Raw genomic sequence first — 16,995 nt, forward strand, 5'->3', positions numbered from 1 at the left:
TTAACTAGTTTGGTTAACTCAGGCAAAGAAACAGGAGCAAAGCTATCTAGGATGATGGGCCTGGTTGGAGTCGGGAGAGGCGGCGATAAGGCTGAAGGAGAGATGCTAGATCTAACCTTATTGACTTTGTCCACAAAAAAAGACAGAAAGTTCTCACAGTCTGCAACAGAGTGGATGGAGCCCCCTGCTCCGTTCTCATCGTTGAAAAAATCTTATCAATCGCGTTGAACGACCAGTTTATCAAATCCATTTCTATACAGGGTTTCCAGAAGAAATGTAGAGAAGCACTCTGTGGGCAGGCAGGACAAAGAGCCTTGGGGAAAAAAAGATAAGGGAGCAAAAAGAGAAGCGTCTGTTCTCTGCGAGTGCCGGAAGAAGAATCTGGGTCGTTATCAGAAGAACAGGGTGGACCAAAAGCAGCAGAAACATTAGCTAGCTGTGCTCTCATTAAGAAAACGAGAACTAACCATACGGCGAGCAGGAGGTGGGAACGCAGAAACTGACAAGTTAAAGAAAATGCAATGGTGATCTGAAATATAAACGTCCTCAGGACAAACACTGTCAGCATTTAGACTCAGGGTCAAAACAAGGTCTAGAGTGTGCCCCCTGGTGTGTGTGGGGCCAGAAACATGCTGGGTAAAGTTGAAGGAGTCCATGAGGCTGGAGAAATTCATGGCAAAGTGATCAGAGGGATCATCAACGTGGATGTTAAAGTCACCAACAATCACCAGTCTGGACAGCTTCACAGTGGAGGATAGCAAGTCACTAAACTCCTGAAGGAAAGAACTGTTTGGACCAGGTGGACGATAGACCACAGCACAGTAGAACGGGTCCTTACGCCCGACTTTAATCAGCTGCAGTTCAAAGGAAGCAAAGTGACCAGAGGTTGTAGAGCTACATGGAAGATGGTCTCTGAAAACAACAGCTAGGCCTCCACCACGACCAGAACCCCGGGGCTGGCTAAGAAAAGAATAACCACTCGGGCAGAGTTCAATCAGAGCAGAATAATCAGATGTTTGCTGCCAAACTTCAGTCAGAAACAGAAAATCCAGGTTTTTAGACAGAATTAGATCATTGAGCAGGAAGGACTTATTGTTAACAGAGCGGGTGTTTAATAGAGCCATGCTGTGTGAGGTGGAGGAATCAGAAACTACAGAACCAGCTGGAGTTAGTGGACGTACATTAGCAGGGTTAGATCCACGGTGTTTATAAAAACCACTTATAGAGGGAACAGGAGGAGAAACCACTGAGGAATGAGGATAAACCCACCTTAAAAAACATGGACGGATGAACCGCGCTGCAACACGGCCTGGCGGGAATGCGGAAGTGGTGCTCAGGTCACCAAACAAAGGACAAGAAGCTGGAAGATCACGCCGATGTTTACCAGATAAACCACGCTTTAAGAGAAGTCTTATTCTCACCTGGATTCCTGCTTGTTTACCTCTTTTCCTCCGACGTTTTCCCGGGACCGGACAAACATCGCTAGAGGCGCCCTGGTTAGAATCGTTGTTTGGCTCCGGGCCGGTGCGCCACTCAGGTAAACAAACAGGATGGTACATCCTCGCTGCATCTTGGGCGATCGTGAAAGAATGTGAAAGGACAAAAGAGTCTGGCGATCATAGGAGATGGTAGCGGGGACACTACTGAAGAGGATTCCAAGGTGGAAAAGAGGAGGTTAGTGGAGAAAAGTTTGAAAAAGTGGCCGGTGACCACGGCTAAGCCAAGCACAGACGCCATCTTGTTACCGACCGGAAGCGGAAGTAGATAAAAAGGGTGCTCTGTGAGGGACCTTGGAAGGAGAGTGTTAGCAGAGTTTCGTTTACCCAGCGGTTGGTCCAAGACTCCAAAATGAATCTCCAGGATTAAAAAGGAGGAAATAAATCCATAAACAGAGCGTCTGTTTCACGGGCCTTCACTGGTGGTAGCACACACTGATTGCGGCCACTAAAACACCAATGCTCCCTTTTATTGGTCAATTTACGAGGTCAAAGTTTAACTTCCTCTACAGGTACTTTTCAGTATAAAAGCATACATGTATATACACACACACACATTCTTATTTACAAATTTACACAGATGCATAACATAACAGAGCATAACAGAGCACATTAGACTGATGCTTAACACCCCCACTTGCTCTGTGATTGTTTGCACTTGTCTTCTTGTTTTAACTTTACATTCCAAATAACAGTTTGTTGAACCTGTTCAACTTACACACAGTTGTAGGTTTAGTCATTACATCTGCGAGCATATGTTCTGTTGGCAAATATATTAAATCCATAAGTCCTTCTTTAAATGTTGCTCTTATGAAATGATATTTTATGTCAACATGTTTACATCTTTGTCTGTTCACAGGGTTTTTAGCTAAAGCTATTGCACTCTGATTGTCCTCATACACCTTTGGTTGTCCATATTCATAACTGTCCATGTGCTCAAGAAGTTGCATCAAATATAAACATTCCTGGACAGTGGCTGCTAGAGACATGTACTCCGCTTCACACGTAGACAAAGCAATTGTAGACTGCTTTTTGGTTTTCCAGGATATAGGTGGTCCCTTCTCTGATAGGCTGATGCAATAACCTGTCATACTCTTACGATCTTTTGCATCTGAAGCCCAATCTGCGTCACTGTAAGCACGTAGTCCTAGCTTTTCACCTCCACATTTCTGGTAGCATAGTTTCTTCTCTTGTGTGCCTTTGAGGTATCTCAATACATGCTTGACTGTGGTCCAGTGTTGTTCTGTAGGGCATGAGAAATATTGTGAAACTTTACTTACTATGAAGCTTAAATCTGGTCTTGTACATGTTGACAGGTAAATAAGACTTCCCACGGCTTCTCTATACAGTTTAACATCACTCAGTCTTTCTGCATTTTCATCATGTTCCAACTTCTGTTCACATGGTGTGGTCCTAGGTTTGCAATCCTGCATATTAAATCTCTCCAGTATCTTTTCTGTGTATCTGGTTTGTGACATTGTAACAGCCCTCTCGTTCTGCTCAAAATCGATACCAAGAAAATGTTTCAACTTGCCTAGATCTTTCATCTTGAACCTGGCTGTTAAAACCAACTTTATGTCTTCTAGTGCCCTTTCATCGGAAGCTGCAATGATTATATCATCAACCCACACTAGGATTATTACCTTGTTTTCTTTCCTTTGCCTGGTATACACACAATGATCAGCAGGGTTTTGTACAAAGTCATTATCACACAAATATTCATGTAAAACAGTGTTCCAGTTTCTACCTGCCTGTTTGAGTCCATATATAGCTTTGTTTAGTTTACACACTAGTTTCTCATTCTTTTGAGTCAATATTTCATAACCTTCTGGTTGCTCTAGGTATATTTCATGATCTATCGGGGCATGGAGGTAGGCGGTTTTAACGTCCATTTGATGTAGCAACAGATTTTCGTGCACTGCTTTCTGCATTAGGATTCTAACGCTGTTTAAATGTGCCGTAGGTGAGAAGGTTTCCTCATAATCTTCTCCCTTTTTCTGACTGAACCCTTTAGCCACATATCTAGCTTTATGTTTATCTGTTCCATCTACATTCCTTTTAATGGTAAACACCCATCTTCCCCCCACTGTCTTTCTGCCTTCTGGCAAAGTTGTCAGAGTGAAAGTGTCATTGTCCTTCAGTGAGGCTAGTTCTTCCTCCATGGCTGCTTTCCATGCCTCTGAGTCAGGTGATTTTATTGCATCTCCATAAGTTAATGGTGCATCAGTAAAAAGTCTGTAGCAATAGTCCAAGTTAGTTAAAACTTGATCATCATCCTCTCTTACAGAACCTTTTGTTGCATAATCATTCAAGTAGCTCGGTCTCCTTCTCTCTCTGGTGGGATAACGCGATGTTTGTTCTGGTTCTAGAGGTTTTGTATGACTCGTTCCTTCTCCTGGGTCTTCCTCTTTCTGCCCGGGTGTTTTGTCTTTAACCTCTCTTCTTGTCCTAACTAGGAACTCTGGTTCATCATCTGACACTATTTCTGTTTGTGTCTCTTCTTCAGGTTCTCTTGTTAAAAACTTAACTAATCTGTGTTTCAGAATCTTACCACTTTCTGGGAAATAAACCAAATATGCTGGACTATTTTTGTCATGACCCACAAAAATCCCTTTTTCACCTCGAGAGTCAAGTTTGCCTTTGTTCTGTTTGTACACAAAACAGGGTACACCAAATTTGTGCATTCTTGACAAGTTCGGTCTTCTACCGCTTAACAGTTCATATGGTGTTGCTTTCAAACGTCTATTATAACATCTGTTCCTCGTAATGGCCGCCGTTTGAACAGCATAAACCCATAAGGACTTCGGTAGGTTACTCTCTAAGAGCATACATCTTGCCATATCAAAAAGCGTTCGCCAGCTTCGTTCAGCTGTGCCGTTCTGGTGTGGGGAGTAAGGGGCTGAAGTTTCATGTTTTATCCTATTCTCCCTGAGTAGTTTCTGGTACTCTCCACATGTAAACTCAGTTCCATTATCTGAACGTATACACTTTATGATACCATATGGTGCGGTGTCAGCAATGAATTTCTCTGTTGCTTGCACTGTATCACTTTTGTGTTTGAGAAAATACACAAATATTGCACCGGAAAAGTCGTCAGTGAATGAAACAGCATACCTAAATCCCTCTTTTGTTTCTGGACTTATTGGCCCTGCCAGATCTGTATGCACGAGTTCCAAAACAGTCTTAGCTTTAGCATCCAGCTCTCTATTTCTTGTCTGACAAAATTTACCTTTTATACAGACTTCACAGTCTCTTTCTGTTCCAACAGTTTTATCCTTGATGTCCATCCCATCTACTACTCCCTGCAGTTTCTTAATGTCATCAAAATTGCAGTGTCCCATTATCTCATGCCATGTTTTCAGGTCATAAGAAGCATTACATTGGTCTGTTTGTTTTCTACTCACAGTTCGTAGATAGAATAGTCTGTTGTACTCCTTGATGGGGAATCTCGTTCCATCAGAATGTCTCAGTACATTATTACCTCGCTTGAAGATGACCGTTGCTCCATTGGTAGTAGCTGCCTTCACAGAGAAAATGTCTTGTGGATATGAAGGGATGTATAGTGCTCTCTTTAGCACCACCTTGTGTTGGACCCCTCTGCTGTCGATCAATGTTACCACAGCCTCTCCTCTCCGTTCAGCCACTCCTCTGCTCCGGGTTCCGTCTGCCAGCTCGATGTAATGAGACCTCGGCTCGAAGTCCTCGTCGAACCTCCTGAACCTCTCTGGATCCGTGATAATGTGGGACGTTGCTCCTGTGTCCACCATCAGATTCCTGGTTCTGGTTTCGTCCATCTCGCCGTCAGCGTCTTGTAGTCGGAATGCGTATTCCTTTCCCTCGTAGTCATCAGCAGCTTTCCGTGCTTCATCATCTCTGTGTTTCTTTCTGCACACTTCAGTCTGGTGCGTGGTGGTCTTGCAATGCCTACACCACTTTTTGCGGTCACATACATTAGCTTTGTGTCCCTTTTTACCGCATTTAAAACAAATAAAGTCTTTACTATCAGCGCTCCGCTCGTGCATGCTTGGTTGAACATATTTCGGCTTCAGGTGCTTGACCCTCTCATTCATCCGTGCTGCCATCACATTGTCCTCTGTGGCAGTGTCCACACGCAGTTTTTCAGTTTCTTCATAACTTCTCAGTTTACTTTTAAATTCTGAAAAAGTCATGTCATCATCACTTTGTGTCACATGGATTCTAAAAGGCGTAAATGATTCAGGTAGACCTTTTAAAACCATTGCTATTAGCAGTCCATCGCTCAAAGTTTCACCTGCGGTTCTCAGCGCTGTAATGGCGGCCTCGGCTCTCAAAACATAATCCGTTACACTCTCGCCGCTCTTCTGCTGTAATGCAGTCAGTTCTGTATATAAGCTTATTATGCGGGGTTTTCCCTTCCCGGCATAGTGTTCTCTCAAGATAATTAGAGCTTTCCGCCCGTCGTCAGCTGCGTCTCTCATCACCAGTGAAAGGCTCTTATCATCCAGGAATTGTATAAGTTCGGCATATGCCTCTGCGTTCTTTGAATCATATTCCTCATCATCGTCATCGTCTTTCGGTTTTAATATAATGTCTTTCAAACCTTGTAGCCGGAGGTGTCCGAGAAACTTTGTTTCCCACAGTTCATATTTATCCTCGTCTCCGTCAAATACCAGTCTTGACCAGCGGGTACTGGCTTCCACTGTCTTCCGACTCATAGTGTCCGACACACGTCGTAGCTCTCACTCGACTCACCGGACTTGCTGTTGGTCGGTTCTGTGCTCCTCACACGCTAGCAGGATGCTTTCCCAGCTGTCCTGATTAGCTTGGTGCTCAGCGTTCCTGGTTCACAATTCATTCTGGTCCGGGCATCGCTCTGGGCTCTGCTCTGGGCCCATAACCTGTTAGCAGAGTTTCGTTTACCCAGCGGTTGGTCCAAGACTCCAAAATGAATCTCCAGGATTAAAAAGGAGGAAATAAATCCATAAACAGAGCGTCTGTTTCACGGGCCTTCACTGGTGGTAGCACACACTGATTGCGGCCACTAAAACACCAATGCTCCCTTTTATTGGTCAATTTACGAGGTCAAAGTTTAACTTCCTCTACAGGTACTTTTCAGTATAAAAGCATACATGTATATACACACACACACATTCTTATTTACAAATTTACACAGATGCATAACATAACAGAGCATAACAGAGCACATTAGACTGATGCTTAACAGAGAGAATGTTATTGTTATCAATCAAAGCTTTATTTATAAAGCGCCTTCCGCAACCCTGTCAGGAAGCCCAAAGCGCTGAACATGGTTCAGTTGTAGGTAAATATATTGAATAAATCAAAAATAAAAGCAATTCAAATTACAAAATACAAATTACAAGATAGATGAAACATTCTGGTACAGGAAAAATGTGTGAAACAGTGGATTTAGGGAACCAATGAAAACTGAAATAAATTCAACATAAAAGAGGCCAAAATCAAACATGTTCAGGAAACGCCAAGCGGAGGAGGTGTGTTTTTAGAAGACTCTTGAAGACTGGCAGAGATGGGGACAGCCTAACTGAGGGTGGCAACTGTTTCCAGAGTAACGGTGCTAGGACTGAGAAAGCCCGGTCCCCACGGGTACGACACCTAGACCGAGGGACAGCGAGCAGGCCTTGGTCAGAGGAGCGCAGAGCGCGTGATGGGGAGTGTCTGTTCAGGAGTGTGGCTAGATAGGGGGGAGCACCACCCTGGAAGAAATGATAAACAAAGACGAGGATTTTGAATTGTGAGCGATAGCAAACCGGAAGCCAGTGCAGGGAGGCCAGAACCGGACTGATGTGGTCCCGTTTCCTGGTCCCAGTCAGGAACCTGGCTGTGCTGTTCTGCACAACCTGTAGGCGATGCAGTGATGACTGACACAACCCTGCATAGAGAGAGTTGCAGTAGTCAAGCCTAGAAATTACAAAGGCATGCAGTACCCGCTCCAGGTGGGCTCTCGACAGCATAGGCTTGATATTTGCAAGGCGTTTCAGGTGAAAGAAACTGGACCGGATCACAGAGTTGATGTGAGCCTCAAATTTAAGTCCTGTTATGATTTCCTTATCTCTGTCAGAGCTGCAGGCTGAGCTCCAGCTGGTGGGATGGAGCTAGGCTGATTTAAAGGAGACATAACATGCTTTTAAGTTATTCATTTTTACATCTAAATCCTTCAGTTGGGGTCTAAATACAGTGGAACTGCAGTTCTTTGGTCTGATTTCCTCATTATTGTTGCTCTACAGACCCTCATCTACCCCTGTTCTGAGGAGTCTTGAGAACGAGCCGTTTTGGGGTACTGTCTCTTTAAACTGGAGGAGGAGCTGTAAACTCCGCCCCCCTCCATAGTGCAGACCTGTACTCTCCTCCCCCAGTCGGACTTTGTAGTTCTATAGAGAAATCATTATTTAGCATAGCAGATTTAGCATAGCATATTAGCATTTTTAAAACATGTGGGGAGAGTAGTTCATCAAGCTGTTTCAAGGCTGCTAACTCTCTCATGCATTTGTCTGTAGTCACTCACACACACCCGTCACGGCTGACGGAGGGACAAGTGAGCAGGCACGTGCGCGCGCACACACACACACACATCCGTGTGCAAGAATCATAACATTAGGAAATTGCTGCGGTAACTGGTGCAAAAAAGAAAAAGATTTAATAAGAGATAAGCAAAGATAGGAAGTAAGAATATAATCATGATAAAATAATAATATAAAGTGGTGATACTTAGAGAAACAGCTGCTATGTACAAGACAGTGTAGGTACTGATCAGGGCAAACAGGTACAAACACAACACCGGGTCATGTGACTGAAACCAAGCGGCTGGAGTGGGATGCTCTGGGATTGTCACTCATGAGTCCAACAGCAGAAGGGAAGAATCTGTTTTTGTGGTGAGAGGTTCTGGTCCAAATGGATCTGAGTCTCCTGCCCGATGGGTTCCTGTCCACCAGGAAGTCAGTGATCCACCTGCAGATGGGGTCAGGCACGTTCATCTGGGACAGTTTGTCTTGGAGGAGGTCTGGGAGGATTGTGTTGATGGCAGAGCTGAGGTCCACCAACAGGATCCTGGCGTAGGTACCTGGGGAGTCCAGATGCTGCTGGATGAGGTGTAGAGCCATGCTGATGGCCTCATCTACAGACCTGCTGGCTCTGTAGGCAAACTGCCAGGGGTCCAGGAAGGGGGGGGGGGGGCTGTGAGAGTCTTGAGGTGGGGGAGAACCAGGTGCTCAAATGACTTCATGACCACAGATGTCAGAGCCACAGGTCTGTAGTCATTGGGTTCAGCGATCCTTGGCTTCTAGAAGACAGGGACTATGGTGGAGGTCCTGAAGCAGGGGGGCATATGACATGCCTCCAGTGAGGAATTTAAGATGCCCGTAAACACTGGTGCCAGCTCCTCAGCACAGGTCTGGAACTGCTTCTGCCTCACGGGTGTGCAAGGCGGGGGGGAGGAGGAGGGTGTGAAAAGGTCTTCATCTTTCAAAACGTCTTCAGGAGGGACTTGTACCTCTGCATCATCTCACTTGTTGTTCAGACTAAGAGTTCAATGAAGATAATGTGTGTGTGTGTGTGTGTGTGTGTGTGTGTGTGTGTGTGTGTGTGTGTGCATGCGTGCGTGCGTGCGTGCGTGCGTGTGTGTGTGTGTGTGTGCGTGCACGTGTGTGATGTGCGTGCGCGTGCGTGCGTGCGTGTGCGTGTGTGTGTGTGTGTGCGTGCGCGCGTGTGTGTGTGTGTGTGCGTGCGCGCGTGTGTGTGTGTGTGTGTGTGGGCTCAGTAGTGTTTACTCGGCCCTTTACTGACGCGGTGGATGGATAATGATTTAACCATTGAAGATTAGTGATCAGGTGAGTACAATGGAGAGGCTGATATCTGCCCCATTCTGTTTGCTCTCTCTACCAGGATCAGGATTGATAACACACACACACACACACACACACAGAGAGAGAGAGAGGAGTTAAGCTTTCCTTCGTCAAGTTAAAGTGCTCCTGTGTCATGAACTCAATGATGGTGATTATGCTAGTGTGTGTGTGTGTGTGTGTGTGTGTGTGTGTGTGTGTGTGTGTGTGTGTGTGTGTGTGTGTGTGTGTGTGTGTGTGTGTGAGTGTGTGTGAGTGTGTGTGTGTGTGTGTGTGTGTGTGTGTGTGTGTGTGTGTGTGTGTGTGTGTGTGTGTGTGTGTGTGTGTGTGTGTGTGTGTGTGTGTGTGCGAACCTGTGCTGTGTAAACACATTTGCAGTTTCGACGGGAAGATCTCATCAGAACACTGAGAGACGCCATTCTTTCATCCCTGAGCCTCCTCTTTTCTACCCCCCCCCCCCCCTCCTTTTTGATTTACTGCTCCTGGCCCCTCCCACACTTGGGCAGCACATCAGGAGCACTTTAACAAGGGCTGTTTCTAAACAATGTCTTCATGGAGCCGCTACACATCTGAAGCCCATTAGAGCCACATCAACGCTGGATAACAATGACTAATGAACAATGGACATCATAGGACACCGGCACAGTCACATGACACACACACACACACATACTACATATACACCAAGTATTGTGTCTATAGTTATATTGTGATGTCTTAGTAAATATTCTATTTGGTGAGATAAACTTTATTGTATTTATCCTAGTGAATCTATAATTAAACGGGTAAACTAGTAGTAGCACATCCAACGTCAAGGAAAGCAAAAAGTTATTATCAGGAGAGGGAGAATGTTTAAGTGGTTAGCAGCAGTGTGCTAGTCGATGGCCCCCTCCATGAGGCCACCACAGCTCAGCAGAACATCGTTGTAGCTTCTTCTGGGGAGAAAAACACTTAGAGAGAAAATAAAGTTAACAGCTGAAATAGCAGGAAATAATACAGTTAAAGAGCAGACTGTAGAAGAAAGCAGTAGAGTGTGAAAAGTGGTCAGTGTGTCCTCCAGCAGTCTAAGCCTATAGCAGCATAACTACAGAGATAACTCTGGATAACCTAGCCTATTTAGATGGAGGCATGTTGGAGTCAGGGCAAGGGAGAGTCGTCTTTACCGACTGTACACTCCACCTCCCTCTACTCCCCCACTTGTCCAGATTTAGGCTAACATCAGATTTTAACTATAGGCCCTATCAAATAAAAATGTTTTAAGCCTATTCTTAAAAGTAGACAAGGTGTCTGCCTCACGGACTAAAGCTGGGAGCTGGTTCCACAGGAGAGGAGCCTGATAACTAAAAGATCTGCCTCCCATCCTAATTTTAGATATTCTGGGAACCACCAGTAGACCTGCAGTCTGAGAGCGAAGTGCTCGGTTAGGAACATATGGAACAATCAGATCACTGATGTATGATGGAGCTTGATTATTAAGAGCTTTATATGTGAGAAGAAGGATCTTAAAATCTATTCTGAATTTAACAGGTAGCCAATGTAGGGAAGCTAAGACAGGAGAGATATGATCTCTCTTTTTAATTCTCATCAGAACTCTAGCTGCAGCATTTTGGACAAGCTGACGACTTTTAACTACATTCTGTGGACTTCCTGAGAGTAATGGATTACAGTAATCCAGTCTTGATGTAATAAATGCATGAACTAGTTTTTCAGCATCACTCCTGGAAAGGATGCTTCTAATCTTAGCAACATTCCGAAGGTGGAAAAAGGAAATCCTACAAACTTGTGAAACCTGGGATTTGAATGACATGTCCTGGTCAAAGATAACACCAAGGTTCCTTACTTTGTTCTCGGAGATTAATGTAATCTAAAAAATTAATTTCTGTTGAAGGAAGACTAAGAAAAGCTTTGTTACCAGTGACTCATATTCAAACAAGACCATTCAGTCTGATGTTTTCATTATTACTGGACAACAGGCGTCATGTTTATTAATAATGATATTAATATCGCAGCAGAGCCTTTGCTTTTATGTCAAACATAAAAACATTTTCATTTGTCCGAGTTCAGGATTGCATCTAAAGAATCTGGTGCAAAGTATTTTTCTGTTTTCTGCACAGAGCCAGGTTCATTGACCTTTCACCTCTGACCCCCTCAGCTGGCCAGACTCTAACCCTGGACAGATGGATAAGGCTCAGTGTGCTTTATCTCCAGGCCACTGAACCAACATTCCACTTTCCTTTTCCCCCTCTGACACCTGCTCTCATCCTCTCACCTGTATGTGATCCTGATGCAGGTGTGTTGCTCTGAGCTCAATTTAATAACATCAGTCAAAACAGGGAAAATGCACCCCAACGTGAGGCTGAACACAGGGCTGCAGCAAAGGCACATTTTTGGAACAACATTTATTTATGATGAAAAACTGCAGAGAAGCTGCAGATTTTGGGTTCTGCTCCTCGGGTCAGTGTAGCATCGGTCCAGTCAGACCAGTAGAAACATTTATGCGCGCTGCAGCCAAAGGGGCTGACGCTCAGGCGGATCGAACCTTTCGATTGATACTGAAACTATTTGCATACTGATTCTCTTTCTGCGCGCGGATCCATAACAACCCCGGCCAGCTATTCAAAGGCGCCTGCACCGGGAAAGCACGGAGAGCTGTGCGCGTCCGCAGCAGGAACGGCTTTTAGGAGGATTTTCTGCCGGATGGATCCTTTGGAAACGAGCTGCGGTCGTGAGGACCTTTACCTCGGTCAGGAATATGGGACGCTGGCAGCTCTGCCGGAGAGACTGGAAGCTCCTAGCAGGAGCAGCAGGAGCAGGAGGAGGAGAGAGGAGGAGAACCACGGCGACAGAAAAGCGCGGCGCAGGAAAAATAACATAAAAACCAAATCCGCACAAACAGCGCATCTTCTGCCGCTTTAGCTGCAGCAGGTATAAAGAGTTGGTGTGAGGCGGTGCCGCTGCTGTGTGTGTGTGTGTGTGGGGGGGGGGGGGTAGAGTGGGGGTCTATGCGGTGCGTGTGTGCCGCACAAGTAAAAGGAGATAAACGCAGACATTTCAACTGGAATACCGCTACCTGCGCGCAAACTGACTGCAGCTGCGCCACTTTTCAGTCAGTGATGTCCGCAAGATTCAGCGCTAATCCGGTTTTGTTTACTAAATTAAGAGTGTTCGCGGACCGTTTAGCGTGACTTCATGGGGGTCAGTTTGCACTAATTCTATTGGTTCTTATTCCGAGTCCCTCCCGGAAAGCCTGTAAGACACCTTCGGGTGATAATGGCGCAAAGACAGCGGAGGTTTTTACCTGAACCTGAGGATCCTCCAGAGGAGCGCCAGAAACATCTAAACAGTCCCCCACCACCCTGCTGTTGTCATAAGCGCATCTGGCGCAATGCTGCGCGTTTAGAGTCTGCTCAGTTCTTCATTTTTATCTGTTTGCTAAGAGGCCTCAGACTGGAGAGATGGAGCCAACACTGATCTTTTAGAACAGAGTGGCGCAGTAATGTGCCGCTATCGCTGGCGCTGGCTTGTTGTCATAACTGGAGTCTGACAGAATTTACCCGCAGTAATTGGGCGGCGTATGGACAACTTAGTGCAAAGTGGTGCCTTAATTAGCGCGAATCAGAGCAAGTGACGCGGAATTACAGTAGAGACAAGGCAGCTGAGGTACCCATGAGCAAGGCAGCAGGTCTGTCATCTGCTGCTCGGCCATGATGGCATCTTTCTAACGAAGGTCGAATTCCTTCATTAGACCGGAGTCCCGGTAGGTTTTTGTCATTCTCTCATTTTTCTTTAATTAAAATCAAAATTTAGGAACAAAATAAAATAATTTTTTACTCGGTGTTTAGATGTTTTTATCTTATTTTATTTTAACATTGTTCTGCTTTTATTGGCTTTCCCACTTACATTTATATTTAATACATCTTCTTACTGCCGCGTGTGTGTGTAGTGTGTGTGTTTGCGCGCGCGCACCGTGAGGCCTTTGTGCGCCTGTGACATTTGCTTACACACAACATATGGGGCGTACTTGGGTTGGGGGGGGGGGTCGCGTCATTTAATTTTTGGAAGGAAACTCAAATGTTTCTGCTGCGTTTGGTTCTCACACGTGCACGGAGCGGAAATGCGTGCGTTGCTGTTTTTGGTTAAAATAAATAAATAAACGTAAATATCGAAACCGGAAGTGGCAGATGAATAATAAGTCTAGAGATTGTCACAGGTGTGTTATTTTTAATCAGGCGTCTCCCCGTGGAGCTCTGCAGCAGGAACGATGACAGGACCGCGGATCGATCCTCCAGCAGCTCTCAGTCACGCGGTTTTACGAATAAATCTTTGCCAACCGGCTCAGGTAAACAACATAGACCAGCCCACCTGAGCTTCGCCCGCGTGCAAACATCCGGAAAGAGAATTGTGCTCTTCTTACTGCAAGGCCGCAGCGCTAACCACTGTGCCACGGTGCAGCACGCTGCTCAAACAAGCAACACGATAATAAATCCTGAAGGAGTCGGAATAAAAACCAGCAGAATTAGAGCAAAAAACCCGCCAAAAATATGTCTGCGCCATTTAGGTACGGTGTTGTATTCACACACACACACACACACACACACACACACACACACACACACACTAACACACACACACACACACACACTAAATCACACTAACACACACTACACACACACACTAAATCACACTAACACACACACACTAACACACACACACACACACTAAATCACACTAACACACACACTAACACACACACACACACACACACTAACACACACACACACACACACACTAAATCACACTAACACACACACACACACACACACACACACACACACACACACTAAATCACACTAACACACACACACTAAATCACACTAACACACACACTAACACACACACACACACACACTAACACACACACACACACACACACACTAAATCACACACACACACACACACACACACTAACACACACACACACTAAATCACACTAACACACACACACTAAATCACACTAACACACACACACTAAATCACACTAACACACACACTAACACACACACACTAAATCACACTAACACACACACACACACACTAACACACACACACACACACACTAAATCACACTAACACACACACTAACACACACACACACACACACACACTAACACACACACACACACACACTAAATCACACTAACACACACACTAACACACACACACACACACACACTAAATCACACTAACACACACACTAACACACACACACACACACACACACACACACACACACTAAATCACACACACACACACACACACACACACACACACACACACTAAATCACACACACACACACACACACACACACACACACACACTAACGCAGGTCTCTCGGATGCGTTTGGAGCTTTTTTAGATTTTTATTTGCAGCTTCATGATGGAGTTGAACTTCCTGCTCCTCCTGCTCCTCCTGCTCCTCCTGCTCCTCCTCCAACACTCCTGACCTCCCTCTGGACTTCACGCCTGGACAGTCACCCTTGGAGGAGTTAGTGAGCCTTTGTGTGGACACACGCCAGTGACATCACATCAGAGACAGTTTAACTTCTTTTATTTAAACTGGTCAACAGCTCCGGCTCCACGAGGCCCTGGCAGATGTGACCCCCTCCCGGAGCAGAGCAGGGAAAAGTCTGAAAGGTTAATCTGGCCCCCGCAGATGTTGGCTTTGGGAGTCTTGAAGCGTCACCTTTGACTTGTCCCTCGTGCAGTGGGGTGTGTGTGTGTGTGGGGGGGGGGGGGGGTCCAGAAGGACACTGACCGCTACAAGCTGTCACCCGGTGAAACCGCTCCGTTAGCCTAAACGGCACCGGCTACCATCCGGGCTCGTGCCAGCATGCATCTAATCTTTTGTTCAGGAAACATTCATGTGTTCATGTGTTCATGTGTTCATCTCAATCTGACTGGGTTGGAGTTTTTGTGATTAAATGACGTCATGTCACACAACAGAACGTGGAAGATGTCTTTTTGGCTTTCCTCTTCAGGCTTTCAGCTTAAAGTCACAGCAAATCAGACTCAGCGGATTCAAAGTGTTTCCCAATAAGACGCACGCTCGTGCACGCTCGTGCACGCTCGTGCACGCTCGTGCGCTCCGTGCTGCGCTTGGTTCGTTAGGCCTAATAGTTGAACAATAGACACATCTGCTGCTGGGCTTTGCCATCAGAAGAGAAGGTCCTCTTGGTTTGGTTAAACCGCCATCCTTGCTCCTGGGTGGGGGGGTGCAGCATACATCCGGGACACTTCCTGATGGATCTGGAGCCGCTCATTAACATTTAGCTGCTTTGGTTCTGGAGGGAAATGTTGACGTTTGGATTTTATTCCAGCTGGTTAAAAATCAACTCTAAATGAACCCGGAAGTTGACCTCATTTGCAGTTAATGATGGACTGAAGAACTACCCTCATTACGTCACTGATGAAGGTAACGTTTCCCCCAATAGCGTTAGGGTGATGGTTGTCCCTCGTGGCCCCCTGAGCTGTGTGTGTTTACACCTTAGCTTATTGCCTCACCGCCGTAATAAGGCAGGCCACGTCAGAGCCGTGTGTGTGTGTGCAGGGAGGGGGGGGGGGCACTGAAAAGAGAGAGCACGGAGGAGGTGGGCGTCTACAGTGCGCATGTGTAAACGGTGTGATGTGTGCTGCTGTGGACCGGGGACTTGAGAGATGGCGCGGCACCCGACCGGAGCGCAAGGACAGCTGGTTGGCGGCGGGGGGGCTTCAATCACAGAGATCACAGAATTTTAAAAACAAAAACAAAAATACCAAAAACAACAACAACAGGATTTTAGCAGCGCTTCCGGTCCAGGAGGCAGCTGCAGGTAGGAGGAGAAGAGAGAGAGACAGAAGGAAAGCTGAACTTTGCTGCGCGTGAGGACCTCCAGCTCACTGCGGTAGGTCCCGTAGATGTGTCCACGGCGCTGCCCGGATCATGAACGCGCAGCTGATGGACAACATAGGCGACTTGCATGGAGTGAGCCACGAGTCCGTGTCTGGTCACGGAGAGCTGCTGAGCGGCCACAGTCCGCATTCCCGTCCGAGCCCGCGGGGTCTGGGCCACCGCGCTATGGGCATGGCCACCCTGCTGGACAGCGGAGACTATCATCCGGGACACCCCGGACACCTGCATCCAGCCATCAGCATGTGTGAAGCCCCCCCTGGCATGAGCGCGAGCACTTACACCACCCTAACCCCCCTGCAGCCTTTACCCCCCATCTCCACCGTATCGGACAAGTTTCCCCCTCATCATCACCACCACCATCCCCATCATCCTCATCCGCATCCTCACCAGAGGATCCCCGGGAACGTCAGCGGCAGCTTCACGTTGATGCGTGAGGACCGGAGTCTGGCTCCTATGAACAGTCTGTATCCCGCATATCATCACAAGGATCCGTGCATGGGCCAGAGCCTCTCCCCCTTGTCCGGTTCCGGTTTGGCCAGCATACACACGTCCCAGGCCGGCATCCCTCCCTACGCTCACCCCGGTGCCGCCATGCCCGGTGAGAAGATGCTCACTCCCAGCGGGTTCGAGGCTCACCACCCGGCCATGCTCGGCAGACACGCGGAGCAGCACATGAGCTCTTCTGCAGGCATGGTC

At 46.6% G+C, this 16,995-nt stretch overlaps 2 protein-coding genes across 3 annotated transcripts in view; one reads left to right on the forward strand and one right to left on the reverse strand.

The window, feature by feature from the left end:
• Positions 1-2,477: 2,477 nt before the first annotated feature.
• LOC129161140 (uncharacterized) lies at positions 2,478-6,335 on the reverse strand. Its single transcript, XM_054738190.2, has 2 exons — positions 4,901-6,335; positions 2,478-2,739 (listed from the first exon to the last, which is right to left on the reverse strand). The coding sequence occupies exons 1-2, from the start codon at positions 6,188-6,190 to the stop codon at positions 2,707-2,709; spliced, it is 1,323 nt and encodes a 440-aa protein (XP_054594165.1). The 5' UTR covers positions 6,191-6,335; the 3' UTR covers positions 2,478-2,706.
• Positions 6,336-16,000: 9,665 nt separating this feature from the next.
• Positions 16,001-16,995, forward strand: part of onecut1 (one cut homeobox 1) — a 10,509-nt gene continuing 9,514 nt past the window's right edge. For both annotated transcript variants that reach the window (XM_015942400.3, XM_015942401.3), the window contains exon 1: positions 16,001-16,995. This exon is cut by the window's right edge. In XM_015942400.3, the coding sequence (XP_015797886.1) occupies positions 16,330-16,995 (666 nt within the window). In that variant the 5' untranslated portion in view covers positions 16,001-16,329.

The sequence above is a fragment of the Nothobranchius furzeri genome, chromosome 9 (genome assembly GCF_043380555.1).
Source record: "Nothobranchius furzeri strain GRZ-AD chromosome 9, NfurGRZ-RIMD1, whole genome shotgun sequence".
NCBI classification, from domain to species: domain Eukaryota; kingdom Metazoa; phylum Chordata; class Actinopteri; order Cyprinodontiformes; family Nothobranchiidae; genus Nothobranchius; species Nothobranchius furzeri.

Excerpts from the sequence above, each read along its gene's own strand:
- LOC129161140 (XM_054738190.2), bottom strand. The coding sequence starts at position 6,190 with ATGAGTCGGAAGACAGTGGAAGCCAGTACCCGCTGGTCAAGACTGGTA. Across the intron at positions 2,740-4,900 it reads GACTATTCTATCTACGAACT|AACAACACTGGACCACAGTC; the intron begins GTGAGTAGAAAA and ends CATGCCCTACAG.